At 43.2% G+C, this 13,573-nt stretch overlaps 1 protein-coding gene across 1 annotated transcript in view; it reads right to left on the bottom strand.

Moving 5' to 3' along the window:
- CSMD1 (CUB and Sushi multiple domains 1) overlaps window positions 1–13,573 on the bottom strand; it is a 2,397,241-nt gene that overhangs the window by 1,632,195 nt on the left and 751,473 nt on the right. The window contains exon 4 of the mRNA XM_033936341.1: window positions 5,396–5,603. Within this exon, the coding sequence (XP_033792232.1) occupies window positions 5,396–5,603 (208 nt within the window). The remainder of the gene's footprint in view (window positions 1–5,395; window positions 5,604–13,573) is intronic.

Below are 13,573 nucleotides of genomic sequence, written 5' to 3'. Positions count from 1 at the left end.
ATTCCCAACCGGACCTGGCGCGGCGGTCCCAGACAGGTCTTAGCTTTCTTCGTCCGTTCAGGATGGCGTGGCGGTGGTGGCGGCGTAGACAGGGTTTGCCTGGGGAGATCTCCCCCTTTGTGCGCTTTGAGGGCAATTCTCAATTTCTGCCCGGTTGGGGTCGATCGGTGTTTCGTGGTTGGACGGCCCGGGGTTGTGTGAGTATGGACCAACTGTTAGAGTTGAGTCCTGAGGGATTCCCTTCCTTTCAACAGCTTAGGGAGCGGTGGGATCTACCCTCCCGATATTTCTTCTCTTACTTACAACTTCGACATTATTGGGAAGCGGAACGGAGAGGCCGGGAGGGGGCTTGGGTTAGGGGGAGCCTGGACACCCTTTTTGCGGGGACCCCTGAGACTGCTAACACTCTGGCTTACTGGTATCGTTTGTTGAAATCGTCCATTCCCTTGACTGTGCTTGCCCCGTTACGCTCTCGTTGGGAGCAGGAGTTGGGGTTGAGTCTTCCTGAGCCGCATTTTTTGACCTGTTTCAAGACTCTTTACACCTACACTAAGTCCGCTGACTTTCAGGAACTTCAGTTTAAGATCCTTCACCGGGCATACTTTACCAAGCAGCGGGGGGCCCGTTTGGGGCTTTGGGATAGTGCCCTATGCGTAAAGTGTCACACTCAGGCCGGAACTTACCTTCATTCCTTCTTGGAGTGTCCCACGCTGCGTATTTGGGGGGAAGCACTCCCTCTTCTGGAGCGCGTAGTGGGCCGCACTGTGGAGTGGGACTATGGGTTCCTCCTTCTGGGGCTGCAGCATTCCCTCCGGGATCAGGGGTTTCATGTCCCTCAGTGTCGTTTCTTTTATAATGTTATCCTTCTTGTTAAAAAGTTGATCTTGACTTATTGGATGTCGGAGGATTCGCCTCCGGCGTCACGGTGGCGGAGTAGACTTCTGGAGATGGCCCGCTTTGAGGTACGGTCTTATGCTAGATCTCCGTACCGGGATTCGAGACAGTATGTTCGCTTGTGGGAGCAACTGCAGGAGTTGGTAGCGGCTTGAGGGGTGCTTGAGGCGAGGGGGCGTACTGACATGCCCGCACTTTCTGCTCTCTTCTTCTTGTCTCCTTTTCTTTTCTTCTCTCTTTCCTTTTCTTCCTTTTACTCATTTCTTCTTCTTTTCGTCCCTCTTCTCTCTCTTCCTCCCTTTTGCTTGCTTTCTATTCTTTTCGGTGGTCTGTAGGATCTTGCTTTTGGTGGTGCCCTGGGGGTGGGTTGGAAGGGGTTGTTATGTATGGGAGCCTGTTCTGAGATATGGTTTGACTGTAGGTGTGAGTGGGTGAGTGTGTGTAGGGATTGGTCCCGGTTGGGGACATCTACATAAAATAGTGGAAGGTTGTGACGCTGGATCTTTCTATTTTTGTATTTTCCTGGTTGGCTGAGCCGTCCCTGGGACTACTGTGCCCTGCCCCATAGAGCATTCTCGTTTCTGCTGTGTATTTGGGAGGGGGGGGGGGCTGTGACCGGGGATGTTGCTGTTGTGTTTATTGTTCTGATTGCCTTTCTGGGCCCTTTGGCTGTATTTCTATTTCAGTTTTGTATTCTGCCTGAGTCTGGTTGTAACCTTTTTCACTTTCAATAAACATAAGTTTAAAAAAAAAAAAAAAAAAGAGTCTTTATGGGTCAAAATTCCGGGAACAAATGGACTGGAAACGAAGATCAGCATCTACTACCAAAACCCAGGACAGTCTGAAGAAATTGATGGAGAAATGACGGATGAGATTAAATGCCACTGCAAGGGAGGCAACACAGTTATCATGGGTGACTTCAACTATCCGTGAATAGACTGGAACCTAGGCACCTCCGGCTGCACTAAGGAGACCAAGTTCCTGGATGCTGTAGGCGATTGCTTCCTGGAACAACTTGTCAAGAAAAATACAAGAGGAAAATCAAGTCTGGACTTAATTCTAAATGGACTGTGAGGACTGCCACAAGGTGTAGAAGTAGAAGGGATGCTGGGAAACAGCGATCACAACATGATCTGCTTCGACCTGAATGCAGGGGCGAAACATCGGTCCAGAACGACGGCCATGGCATGAACTTCCAAAAAGGGAATTACAAAGGGATGCGACTCATGTAAAAATGCTAGAGCAAGCTTGGTCCCTTTTTAAGGACACAGTCACCAAGGTGCAAAATCTATATATACCGCGTATCAACAAGGCATCCAAGAGGAAATAAACAAGGAACCGGCGTGGCTCACTATAGAGGTAAAGGAAGCGATCAGAGACAAGAAAACTTTGTTTAAGGAATGGAAAAGTTCAAGAATGGGCGAAAACTGGAATAAGCACAAACAACATCAACGCAGGTGCTATAAAGTGGTAAAAGGGGCCAAAAGAGACTACGAGGAAAAAATAGCCAAGGAGGCAGAAAACTTTAAGATGTTCTTTTGCTATATTAAGGGGAAATGACCTGCGAAGGAAGTGATGGAACCGTTGGATGACCATGGAATAAAAGGAGTGCTAAAAGAGGACAAAGAAATTGCAGACAAACTGAACACATTTTTTGCGTCCATATTTACTGAAGAGGATATACACAGCATACCGGAACCCATCAGGCTATATGCTGGAAACGAAGACAGGAAACTGACAGGGTGGCTGACAGTCAGTCTAGAAGAGGTATGTAGGCAGATTGATAGGCTTAAGAGCGATAAATCCCCGGGACCAGATGGCATCCATCTGAGGGTCATCAAGGAACTGAAAGGGACTATAGCTGAACTGCTTCAACTAATAGCCAATCTGTCGATCAAATTGGGAAAGATTCTGGAAGACTGGAAGGTGGCATATGTTATGCCGATCTTCAAAAAAGGTTTGAAGGGAGATCCGGGAAATGACAGACCGGTGAGTCTGACCTCGGTACCAGGAAAGATGGTAGAGGTGCTGATAAAGGACCGCATCAATGATCACCTTGAAGGACACTGTCTGAGGAGGACCAGCCAGCATGGTTTCAACAAAGGAAGATCTTGTTTGACGAACTTGCTGCACTTCTTCAAGGGAGTAAACAGGCAGATAAACAAGGGGGACCTAGTCGACATTGTATATCTGGATTTTCAGAAGCCGTTCGACAAGGTTCCACATGAATGACTACTTCAGAAAATTGCGAACTATGGAATCGAGGGTGAAATACTCACGTGGATTAAAAACTAGCTGGAGAATAGGAAACAGAGAGTGGGGGTAAATGGACAATACTCGGACTGGAAGAGCGTCATCAGTGGGGTGCTGCAGGGCTCGCTGCTTGGACCCATGCTCTTTAACATCTTTATAAATGATCTGGACATTGGTACGACGAGTGAGGTGATTAAATCTGTGGACAATATGAAGTTATTCAAAGTAGTGAAGAGACAGGGGGATTGCGAAGATCTGCAACGTGACATAATCAGGCTAGAGAAATGGGCATCGACATGGCAAATGTGGTTCAACATGGATAAGTGTAAAGTGATGTATGTCGGTAACAAAAATCTTATGTATGAATACAGGATGTCTGGGGCGGTACTTGGAGAGACCTCCCAGGAAAGAGACTTGGAAGTTCTGATCAACAAATCGATGAAGCCGTCTGCGCAATGTGTGGCGGCGGCAAAAAGGGTGAACAGAATGCTAAGAATGATAAAGAAGGGGATCACGAACAGATCGGAGAAGGTTATCATGCCACTGTACACCCTCTCTTGGAGTATTGCATCTAGCACTGGTCGCCATACATGAAGAAGGACACGTTACTACTCGAAAGGGTCCAGAGAAGAACGACTAAAAAGGTTAAGGGGCTGGAGGAGTTGCCATACAGTGAGAGATTGGAGAAACTGGGCCTCTTCTCCCTTGAAAAGAGGATACTGAAAGGGGACATGATTGAAACATTCAAAATACTGAAGGGAATAGACTTAGCAGATAAAGACAGGCTGTTCACCCTCTCCAAGGTAGGGAGAATGAGAGGGCACTCTCTAAAGTTGAAAGGGGATAGATTACGTACAAATGAAGTTCTTCTTCACCCAGAAGTGGTAGAAAACTGTACTGCTCTTCCGGAGTCTGTTATAGGGGAAAACATCCTCCAGGGATTCAAGACAAAGTTGGACAAGTTCTTGCAAAACTGGAACGTATGCAGGTGAGGTTGGACTCATTTAGAGCACTGGTCTTTGACCTTGGGGTCGCCGTGTGAGCGCACTGCTGGGCACAATGGACCACTGGTCTGACCCAGCAGCGGCAATTCTTATGTTCTTATCTATCTATACAAGAGTGTGTGTGTGTGTGGGTATATATATATATATTTTTTTTTTTGGCTTTGTGATACTTTCATAATCAAATACAATGCATGCTGGAGTCAAGATGTATAGTTAAACTACAAAAGTCATTATCCTCCCCTTTTACTAAGCTGCAGTAAAAGATTCTACTGTGGCCTGGAATATGTTGGAGCATTTAGGGCCAAATTCTATAAATGGCGTCCCGATTGTAGGTGGCCAACTGCTGCCTAACCAGCCAATCAGGACATACGTTTCTAAAAAAAAACCCTCCTGAGGCAGGCTACCTACATTGTTCCTATGAGCGTTGGGAATAGCAGTGAACATTCAGTGTGCCGGCCTGTGCTAAAAACTTTATCTGTGGTTTTGTAAAGTGTGTGTTTGCGTGTGTGTGTGTGTATTATGATTGTTAGGCAGCAGTAGGGCGCCTACCGCTGCCTAACTTATGGCAGTCTTTAGAGAATTTGGCCCTATGTCTACAAGCATAAATGTGACACTGTTGCTATTCATGTTTTAGTATTAATTACTGCAAAAACCTCCCAAATGATGTCAAGACAGAAACATTCTACAACAGATTCCAAAAATAATTAAAAACTCTCTTCTTTGAAAGCATACACATTATAGACAACTATCTCGAAATATCTAACGTCACCAAATCCCACACTCTACTCAAGTGCTTGACCAGTAAAGTCATAGAAGTTCCATTCTCTCTTCCCCATTTCTCTATTCATAACTCTGCCTTCTTCAAACTGCTATAATGCAGCATATACATTCTGTAATTCCTTATATTGTAAGTCACCTTGAACCTGTTTAGGCATAGCATGACTCAGAAATACTAGATTAGATTATGACAGTAGCTATTTTCCCCCAAAACACCAGTGCAATACCTCATAAACAAGTACCAACTATTAATCTATACAGTGAAGGACCTCTACCATGGAATTCTTAAAGTCATCCTCCAATTACTTCTACTCCAATTTCAGATTGAATATGTTATCTGTTCTTGATCATGTTTCCGACTTTATTATATTCTATCTCAATATCTTTTCTTTCTGTTTCAGAGATCACTAGTAAAGATGTAGAAAAAAAACCATAAAACAGAATGATCTGTTTTATGTTTTACTTGCCATATTGATGGTGCGTCTGTTCCACTAATTTCTAAGAAATCATATCCTTCCTCTAGCTGGAAATCTGTGAAGACCAAAGCAATGGTATCTCCAGGTTCAGCAAGGATGGTCCACGTACAGTCAGCATTATTCTCATACTCGGAAGGGAAGTGGGGGCTGGAAATAATTCCACTTGTTCCACGTAAAGTTCCACCACAGGCTCCTTCAGCTAATACAAACACAAAATCAATGAATAGACACAGTCCAAAAACAATAGCTATTTAAAAAAAATACAATAAAATGAACATTGAGAAAATTGAATGTTCTTGGCACCAGTTGGCATTTAATAATTCACAGAATCACGAAAAGGGCATTAAGGGGGAAATTCTACAAATGGTGCCTATGTGTCATGGTTAAAATACCTGCCAACATGTAAAAAGTTGGCACCAAAATTGCACCTCCATAGATGCTTTAGGTTGCCTAATGCCACTGTGGGCGTGGCTAATGCTAGACGTGGTGTTAGGTGGCCTAAAGCACCTACATAGGTGTGATTAACGACAAAGATAGGTGCAGGAAATGTAGGCCTGGAAAACCCTGACTACATTTCCAGTGCCTATCTTTCCTGGAGGCGTGATCCTGTACACAGTGCCATCACGTGATTGACACACAATCAGCAGCTGCTTTTTAGGAGGCTGCCGATATTGATGCTGTAAAGAGAAACTGGGCCCAAAGGGAAAATTCTACAAATGGTGCCCTACCAGCGCCTAAGTTAATCATATAAAATGGCAAAAAACATTAGTTAAAGCGCCTACTGGCATCAAAAAAATTGGCGCTGGAATTGCCAAGTTCCCAGGTTTATTTGACATTTGATATGCCGCAATGGAAGAACATTTTCCATTAGGCACTTTAGGCTGCCTAATGCCACTGTGGGAATGGCTAATGTTGGAAGTGCTGTTAGACAGCCTAAAGTGCGTACGAAAGCGTGATTCACGACAAAGATAAGTGCCAGAAATGTAGGCCTGGAAAACCCTAGCCTACATTTCCAGCACCTATCTTTCTCGGAGGCGTGATTCTGTATAGGGTGCCATTGCTTTTTAGGTGGCCAACAATATTGGCGCCTTATAGAGAATCTGGGCCTAAGGGTCAATGAAACATTTATGTGTCAGCACTCAAATTGTTTGGTTCTGCCTCATTTCAGCCTAGATTTACAGATTCACAAATTTCTAGACTATGGTATTGTGTTCTTATGTTTGTAAGGGGGAGGAAAGTGTGACACAGTTGTTAGAGCTACAGTCTCAGTACCCTGTGGTTGTAAGTTCAAACACACACTGCTCCTTGTGACCCTAGGCAAGTCACTTAATGACCCCATTACCCCAGGAACATTAGACAGATTATGAGCCCACCAAGACAGACAGAGAAAAATGCTTGAGTACCTGAATAAATTCTTGTAAACCATTCTGAGCTACCATGGGAGAACAGTATAGAAAACTGAATAATAGAATAAAAAGTTAGAATAAATCTTCATAAATTATTTTCAGGCTTTCCAAGAGATGCTGGGAATTATTAAAAACAAGAATCGTTAACAAGACTAAGAATGTCATAATGCCCTTGTATCGCTCCATGGTTCGACCTCATTTGGAGTATTGCGTTCAATTCTGGTCTCCTTATCTCAAGTAAGATATAGTGGCACTAGAAAAGGTTCAAAGAAGAACAACCAAGATGGTAAAGGGGATGGAACTCCTCTCATATAAGGAAAGACTAATATGGTTAGGGCTCTTCAGCTTGGAAAAGAGATGGCTGAGGGGAGATATGATTGATGTCTACAAAATCCTGAGTGGAGTAGAACGGGTACAAGTGTATTGATTTTTTTCTCCGTCAAAAATTATAGAAACTATGGGACACTCGATGAAGTTACATGGAAATACTTTTAAAACCAATAGGTGGAAAATTTTTTTCACTCAGAGAATAGTTAAGCTCTGGAATGCGTTGCCAGAGGATGTGGTAAGAGCGGATAGCGTTGCTGGTTTTAAGAAAGATTTTGACAAGTTTCTGGAGTAAAAGCCCATAGTCTGTTATTGAGAAAGACATGGGGAAGCCACTGCTTGCCCTGTATTGGTAGCATGGAATATTGCTACACCTTGGGTTTTGGCCAGGTACTAGTGACCTGGATTGGCCACCGTGAAAACGGGCTACTGGGCTTGATGGACCATTGGTCTGACCCAGTACAGCTATTCTTATGTTCTTATGTTATATGGCATGACCCATTACTTTTTCAGAAAGAGGAACTAACAGATAAAACTCTCCTTTCTTTATTTCATCCTTAAGCACTAAATCTAGTTCTTTTTATCAGTTGACAAACTTATCTACTATAATAAAATACTAGGCGCACGTGTTCCGTAATCCGTATGTCCGTGGCAGGCAAGAGTGCACATGCGCGCTTAGCATGTGGCATTTTCTGCATGGCAATTTTCCCAGCGACGGCTGTATTTTCCATGTGGCGGTTTCCACTGATGAAAAAGGATACTGCGCGGTGAGGGTTTTCATGTCTCATTTTCCTCAGCTTACAAAAGGAGCCTAAAGCGAGCTCTGCCCCAGCTGCCTCCGAAAGCAAGGGACACTTCGCAGATAAGAGGGGAGGAAGTCGAAGAAGTCAGCTGTTTTCCTGCCGTCTTTCCCTTGCTGGCGTGTAGCATCGTTGAAGGCACTGACATTGAAGAAAATGTATTCACAGCCCTAGCAACCACCGTGTGAGGAGCACACGAGGCAAGCAAAAATAACTGTCGATTTAAAAGGCTGGCTTTTTAAATTTTTTTTTACAGCAGTTTGCTGGGCAAGAAAAAATACTTGCGGTTTGTTTTAGGTGAAGGGCGTGTGTGGGAAGCTGTGAACTATCGTGCATTGATTTAGGTAAAGGGCAGGGGTGGGTGTATTGGGGAAAGGGCCCAGGGAGCAATCTTGCTTTCCATTGGGGGGGGGAAGGGGTGTGATTTGTTGGGGACAAGAAGCGATCTTGTTTTCCTTTGGGGGAGGGTATGATTTCTTGGGTACAAGAAATGAACTTGCTTTGCTTCAGGGGGAGGGGTCTGATTGGTTGGGGACAGGTAGCATCTTGGACAGGGCAAGCAGGGAAGGGAGAAGGAGTACTACTGGACAGGTGGGAGTTACAAGTAAGGGAGAAAAGCTACTGCTGGACAGGGGGGATCAGGGAAGGGGTGTTGCTGGACAAAGGGGAGATAAAAGGAAGGGAGAAGGTCTACTGCTGGACAGGGCGAGCAGGGAAGGGGTGCTGCTGGACATGGGGGAGAGACAGAAAGAAAGAAAGACAGACAGACGGGGCCAGGGAGAAAGAAAGAAATGCCTAAGTCTACACATCTATTCTAGCATGGTTCTCCAACCTAGTGGCTGAGAAAATAAAGGCGAAAGAGTTGGCGTTCATGAAATATAAAAAAACCCAAGAAGAGGAGAGCAGAAAGGACTACAGGGTGAAACTGAAAGAAGCCAAGAGAGAGATACGTTTGGCGAAGGCACAGGCGGAAGAACAAATGGCTAAAAATGTAAAAAAGGGAGACAAAAATTTTTTCAGATATATTAGTGAAAGGAGGAAGATAAAAAATGGAATTGCTAGGCTAAAAGATGCTGGGAACAAATATGTGGAGAGTGATGAGGAGAAAGCAAATGTGCTAAACAAATACTTCTGTTCTGTGTTCACAGAAGAAAATCCTGGAGAAGGACCGAGATTGTCTGGCAAAGTTACACGAGAAAATGGAGTAGATTCTGCGCCGTTCATGGAGGAGGGTGTTTATGAGCAACTTGAAAAACTGAAGGTGGACAAAGCGATGGGACCAGACGGGATCCACCCCAGGATACTAAGGGAGCTCAGAGAGGTTCTGGCGAGTCCTATTAAAGACTTGTTCAACAAATCTCTGGAGACGGGAGTGATTCCTGGGGATTGGAGGAGAGCGGATGTGGTCCCTATTCATAAAAGTGGTCACAGGGATGAAGCAGGAAACTACAGGCCGGTGAGCCTCACTTCAGTTGTTGGAAAAATAATGGAAGTGCTTCTGAAAGAAAGGATAGTGTACTTCCTTGAATCTAATGGGTTACAGGATCCAAGGCAACATGGCTTTACAAAAGGTAAATCGTGCCAAACGAACCTGATTGAATTTTTTGATTGGGTGACCAGAGAGCTGGATCGAGGACATATGCTAGATGTAATTTACTTGGATTTCAGCAAAGCCTTTGATACAGTTCCTCATAGGAGGCTGTTGAACAAACTTGAAGGGCTGAAGTTAGGACCCAAAGTGGTGAACTGGGTCAGAAACTGGCTGTTGGACAGACGCCAGAGGGTGGTGGTTAATGGAAGTCGCTCGAAGGAAGGAAAGGTGACTAGTGGAGTCCCTCAGGGTTCGGTGCTGGGGCCAATTCTGTTCAATATGTATGTGAGTGACATTGCTGAAGGGTTAGAAGGAAAAGTGTGCCTTTTTGCAGATGATACCAAGATTTGTAACAGAGTAGACACCGAAGAGGGAGTGGAAAATATGAAAAAGGATCTGCAAAAGTTAGAGGAATGGTCTAATGCCTGGCAACTAAAATTCAATGCAAAGAAATGCAGAGTAATGCATTTGGGGATTAATAATAGGAAGGAACCGTATATGCTGGGAGGAGAGAAGCTGATATGCACGGACGGGAAGAGGGACCTTGGGGTTATAGTGTCCGAAGATCTAAAGGCGAAAAAACAGCGTGACAAGGCAGTGGCTGCTGCCAGAAGGATGCTGGGCTGTATAAAGAGAGGCATAGTCAGTAGAAGGAAGAAGGTGTTGATGCCCCTGTACAGGTCATTGGTGAGGCCCCACTTGGAGTACTGTGTTCAGTTTTGGAGACCGTATCTGGCGAAAGACGTAAGAAGACTTGAGGCGGTCCAGAGGAGGGCGACGAAAATGATAGGAGGCTTGCGCCAGAAGACGTATGAGGAGAGACTGGAAGCCCTGAATATGTATACCCTAGAGGAAAGGAGAGACAGGGGAGATATGATTCAGACGTTCAAATACTTGAAGGGTATTAACGTAGAACAAAATCTTTTCCAGAGAAAGGAAAATGGTAAAACCAGAGGACATAATTTGAGGTTGAGGGGTGGTAGATTCAGGGGCAATGTTAGGAAATTCTACTTTACGGAGAGGATAGTGGATGCCTGGAATGCCCTCCCGAGAGAGGTGGTGGAGAGTAAAACTGTGACTGAGTTCAAAGAAGCGTGGGATGAACACAGAAGATTTAGAATCAGAAAATAATATTAAATATTGAACTAGGCCAGTTACTGGGCAGACTTGCACGGTCTGTGTCTGTGTATGGCCGTTTGGTGGAGGATGGGCAGGGGAGGGCTTCAATGGCTGGGAGGGTGTAGATGGGGCTGGAGTAAATCTTAACAGAGATTTTGGCAGTTGGAACCCAAGCACAGTACCGGGTAAAGCTTTGGATTCTTGCCCAGAAATAGCTAAGAAGAAAAAATTAATAAAATAAAATTTTTTTAAAAAAATTTAAATTGAATCAGGTTGGGCAGACTGGATGGACCATTCGGGTCTTTATCTGCCGTCATCTACTATGTTACTATGGGTTAAAAAAATAGTATAATATAAAGCCAAGGAAAGATCTCATTAGCTTTTTGATCTTCCAGTAAACTGACTCTAGAATGGAATGTACCAATGACAAAAATGATTTCTGAATTTGCATTAAGTTGTTTACAGTAATGTTTTAGTATTGATTTTCTGAGTGTTTGGGTGCCATCAGCAATAAACTGGGAGCAAAAATCATTGGCAGAGTTGCATCAAAGCTGGGGATAAAAATTTGATAGTGTTAGGGCTGGGAAGAGGAGTAGGGATGGCATGTAGGTTGGGTGCTGAGGAATTAGTATGATTTTGGGAAAGGAGGAATTATATGGGAAGTGATTGGCTGCTGAGTGTGTGGAGGAGGGGTAAAAGATTGGTGATTTGGTAGGAGCCTCTGTGTCCAATATTTTGCTAATATTAATTGTTGTGGTCTTGTTCTTGGGTTGTGGGTTGTGGTTTTGTGAGTGGATAGTGAAGGAATTAGAGAGAGTACCTATGTTACAGGTTTAGGCACAGTCAAGAGTATAATACGAGGTCTATTCAAAACGTTCCAAGACAGTTTGAATTGCGTGCTAACTGGAAGTTCTTTTGAGATGCACTAGGCAGTGTTGAATAGCTTGAAACCTCGTGAGTAACCTCTTTTTTTTCTGTTTGTTTATATCTCTGTTTTTGACTCCGAGCTACAGCAGTTTTTCTAAAAGATTTTTTTTGTGATCGCCTATTTTCCATCATGTGCGACATTAATGAGCAGCGCTACAGCATTCTGTTTTAAATTGGGTAAGACTTATGAAAGTTGAAAGTGGCTTATGGCAAACATGTCATGAGTTGTGGAAGGTGTTTTGAATGCATCAAAATTCATGAATTTTGCACAAAAAAACGCAAAGACAGTTCTTCTCCAACCACCTTAGTCTCCTGTCTTGGCCCTTGCTCACTTCTTCTTGTTTCCTAAATGTAAATCCACGCTGAAAGGAAAGCGATTCAACACCATTGAAGACATAAAGCAAAATTTGATGCAGCAACTTTTGGCGATTCCTGAAGATGCGTTTAAGGATTGTTTCCAGAAGTGGGAGCAATATAAGGAAAAGTACATACGTAGGGAAGGGGAGTACTTTGAAGGGGACTCAATGGAATAAGTGATAAGATTGCTTAATAAATTTTTTAAAAATCAGTCCTGGAACTTTTAAAACAGACCTCGTATTATCATTAAACTTTTATAAACAAGTTAGAATAAGTATTATTTATGCTTCAAACATGTATTCTAATTCCTAGAAAACAAACACGATTCATTTCAAGGAATTTGTGGTAGCAGTGGTAGTGAGCTTTAAGGAGGATGAGGCACAGATTGGTAGGGAGGATGGGAGCAGGCTCTTCTCCAACTTACCTATCTGAGCACCTCGAAATTGCAGGCCCCTCTCGTACTCGAAATACCTACCTGTTTTCTTTTCCCTCCCCGAAGGGCTGCCTCTACAAAAAATTCCTCGACTAATCCCTAGCATTCCAAGCGGGCAAATGGAACAAATGCCTCTCCACTCTCATCTCCAATTCCCCCCCCCCCCCCTATCAAACTTTCAGGAAATTAACTAAAACCTACCTTTTTGACAAATTCCTCTGAACGTTCTCCCCTCCTCCCTCCTCCTCCTCTTCCTCTGACCTCGACCCTCCCCAGACTCTTTACCGCCGTATGTAACACTTCTATTTGTAACTGTGCTGTATATAACTCATAGCAAACATAACTACTCCGAATATATTACCTACCTGCAAAAATTAACTTCTCCGTAAATGTATCGCCTAAAATGTAAATCAAATTTGATTGAAAAATGCATAGTCTAAAATGTTAATGTAACATTAACAAAATTGTATCTTCGCTGTAATTGTACAGTCTCTTCTTCTGTTAACCGCATAGAACTTCCATGGTAATGCGGTATACAAGAATAACGTTATTATTATTATTATTATTCAAGCCAGTGATGTGAATGTGAGTAAGAGAAAATAAGTGTCTTTTTCTCTGAAAGAACCCTGTATGGGTGAGAACTTAACACTCAATATTCTGAGGCTTGTTGCCGTCCATTAATAGTTAAAGAGAAAAAAAATTACTTCCAGTGGCATTTTGGTATATTTTGGTGGTTCTATGTAGTGTATTTAATTGATAGGTAACCATCAGTTTTTTTCAAATTTTGGTTTTCAGAATGCCCACAAAGAATGCCAACTAACAGCCCATTTCAAATGCAAAAACCATATAATGCAAAAAAACATATAGAAGTGGCTATTTGACTTTATATACAGTATACCATTGAACACACATTTTTCCTCTTCAACTGTGCTCAGAACAACCCTAGTTTCAGACCAGACAAATGGGACAAGCCCGAAGGTGTATACGGTCTGTGGCTTAACCTTCAAACATTGAACTAGAATTATTATTTTGTAATCTTGTATTTGCACTGTCCAAAACTTTTTTAATTTCTTCAAAAAAAAAATCCCAACACTTATCTGAGGTGAAAGAAGGTGGCTGAATAAATCTTTGGGTCTTTTTTTGCACTATATGGTTTTCAGAATATACATAATTAATATGCATGACATATATTTTTATGCAGGGGTAGAA

The sequence above is a fragment of the Geotrypetes seraphini genome, chromosome 3 (genome assembly GCF_902459505.1).
Source record: "Geotrypetes seraphini chromosome 3, aGeoSer1.1, whole genome shotgun sequence".
Lineage (NCBI taxonomy): Eukaryota > Metazoa > Chordata > Amphibia > Gymnophiona > Dermophiidae > Geotrypetes > Geotrypetes seraphini.
The sequence above is the reverse complement of the archived record's forward strand: the minus strand, read 5'-3'. Positions and strand labels throughout refer to the sequence as shown.